General features: G+C 44.1%; 1 protein-coding gene across 1 annotated transcript in view; it reads left to right on the top strand.

The window, feature by feature from the left end:
- aars1 (alanyl-tRNA synthetase 1) overlaps positions 1 to 2,244 on the top strand; it is a gene marked incomplete in the record, with an annotated part of 16,005 nt that overhangs the window by 6,052 nt on the left and 7,709 nt on the right. The window contains 4 exon segments of the mRNA XM_014020596.1: positions 602 to 747; positions 850 to 958; positions 1,055 to 1,205; positions 1,671 to 1,795. Coding sequence (XP_013876050.1) covers positions 602 to 747; positions 850 to 958; positions 1,055 to 1,205; positions 1,671 to 1,795 — 531 coding nt within the window.

The following is a 2,244-nucleotide window of genomic DNA, read 5'->3' as shown; positions in this document are numbered from 1 at the left end:
GTATCGTATCGGAAGTGAAAAAGTGGTATCGGGACATCCTTAGTCTTTTTCACCAGTAGAAACAGACGGTTGTTGATCACGTGACTCCTGTGATGTGAAAAAACTGTTTCCATTGCAGTTTTGTGAAAAACACCAATTTAGATACGACTGAAAAACCACCTCATCCTAGAGCAAAAACATTTTGTTGAAAAACAATTTTTTTCAAAATTGACGTGTTTCCATTGAGCAAATTTATTTTTGAAATTCTAATTTGCGCATTTTCATGGAAACACAGCTGGTTATGTGTTTAGGTATTGAAACATGGGACTGTTTGATGTTACATAAATAGATACTCTGTAGTACCCACAGAATTCAGTTGGTACTTATAAAAGTATCAAATTCAGTACCCATCCCTACTCTGAGGAGAACTAGTCCGTACATTTTTCATCACAGTTGTGTACCAACCCCAGGTATCCAGTGAGAAGGATGTATTAACACGATGGGGCTCCACCTTATATTAAAAGCTACTTTATGTTTTTAGTTTTTATCACTAATTCTGGTGAAACTCTTGAAAGACCTCAGGACTTGACGAGTCTCTGCAGTGACAGGGTTCTGGTTTCAGGGTACAGGAGCTCGGTCCTACACGGGGAAAGTGGGTCCTGATGACGTGGACGGGATCGACATGGCCTACAGAGTCCTGGCCGACCACGCCCGCACCATCACCATCGCCCTGTCGGACGGCGGCCGGCCCGACAACACAGGAAGAGGGTGTGTGTGTGTGTGTGTGTGTGTGTGTGTGTGTGTGTGTGTGTGTGTGTGTAAGTTCAGGGCTGTAACGTCTGTCTGGTTCTTGGTTCTTGGCGTGTTTAGCTACGTGCTGAGGAGGATTCTGCGGCGTGCCGTTCGTTACTCACATGAGAAGCTTGGAGCTCAGAGAGGTTTCTTCTCCTCTCTGGTGGATGTTGTGGTCCACTCACTGGTGAGAGCAACAACAGCCTCCTCCTCCTCCTCCTCCTCCTCCTCCTCCTCCTCTTCCTCTTCAGTTAGGGTCTGACACTTTGTCTTCCTCCTGCAGGGAGACGCCTTCCCAGAGCTGAAGAAAGACCCGGACATGGTGAAGGACATCATCAATGACGAGGAGGCGCAGTTCCTCAAGACCCTCAGCAGGGGGCGCCGCATCCTGGACAGGAAGATCCTGAGTCTGGGAGAGTGCAGGACTATACCAGGTGAGCCAGAACCAGAACCTCTCAGCTCAGATCAGAACTCATACTCCCCCACTGTTGTTCCTCCTTGTTTGTTTGTTTATGTTTGTTTGTTTATTTGTTTGTTTACGTTTAGTCAGGGTGGATCAGGCTGTCCGTCCTTCATCCCTCTGACTTCCTGTTTTCCTACATGTTGATGATGTTTGAACACAAACTTTACATGTCAAAGGATGTATTTTCTGTCTGACATCAGCTCTACTTGATGATTCACATCTGATTGTTTGTTTTTAGCTCTTGTTAAAGCAAAGTGTTAATGGTGGTGGTCAGAGCTGATGCTAACTCACCTGTACACCTGAGTTAGCATCAGCTTTGTTAAAGCAAAGTGTTAATGGTGGTGGTCAGAGCTGATGCTAACTCACCTGTCCACCTGAGCAGGCCCAGGTGTTTTGAATCATTGTGTAAAGCCCAGTGGTTTGCTGGTGTCTGCAGGCGACACGGCCTGGCTGCTGTACGACACCTACGGCTTCCCTCTGGACCTGACCTCGCTCATTGCTGAGGAGAAGGGCTTGGAGGTGGACCTGGCTGCCTTCGAGGAGGAGAAGAAAGCTGCTCAGGTGAGACACACACCTGGAGCTTCTCTGAGCCTGTGTCTCATTAAACCTTTTTATTTTCCTCCTGTTTCTGTTGATTTAAAGACAGGAATCATCTGAAGACACACGTGAAGTCATTATGTTTTTCTACAGTTTGTTTAATTTAGAAAAAATAAATTATTATTTATTATATTTTTTCAAGATTTCTGATGAACTGTAGCACAGAAACAGCTTCACCATCAGTGAGAAATGTGTCAGGACTGTACACGAGTCTGACCTACTCTGCACCCACAAACTGTTTTTATCTTTTACTGATATTTTGCTTACAAAACAAAGGTGGTTACACATCACAGAGTGCATAAACAATTTAATACCTTTAACTTCAAAAATGTGTTTTTGAGAACAAAAAGTCACAAACAGAACATTTCCAAAACAAAAAAGGAAAAGAGAGAAAAATAAATTTATATATATAT

This window comes from Austrofundulus limnaeus, unplaced genomic scaffold (genome assembly GCF_001266775.1).
Source record: "Austrofundulus limnaeus strain Quisiro unplaced genomic scaffold, Austrofundulus_limnaeus-1.0 Scaffold259, whole genome shotgun sequence".
Lineage (NCBI taxonomy): Eukaryota > Metazoa > Chordata > Actinopteri > Cyprinodontiformes > Rivulidae > Austrofundulus > Austrofundulus limnaeus.
Note: the sequence above shows the minus strand (reverse complement) of the source record. Positions and strands in the feature narration are given on the sequence as shown.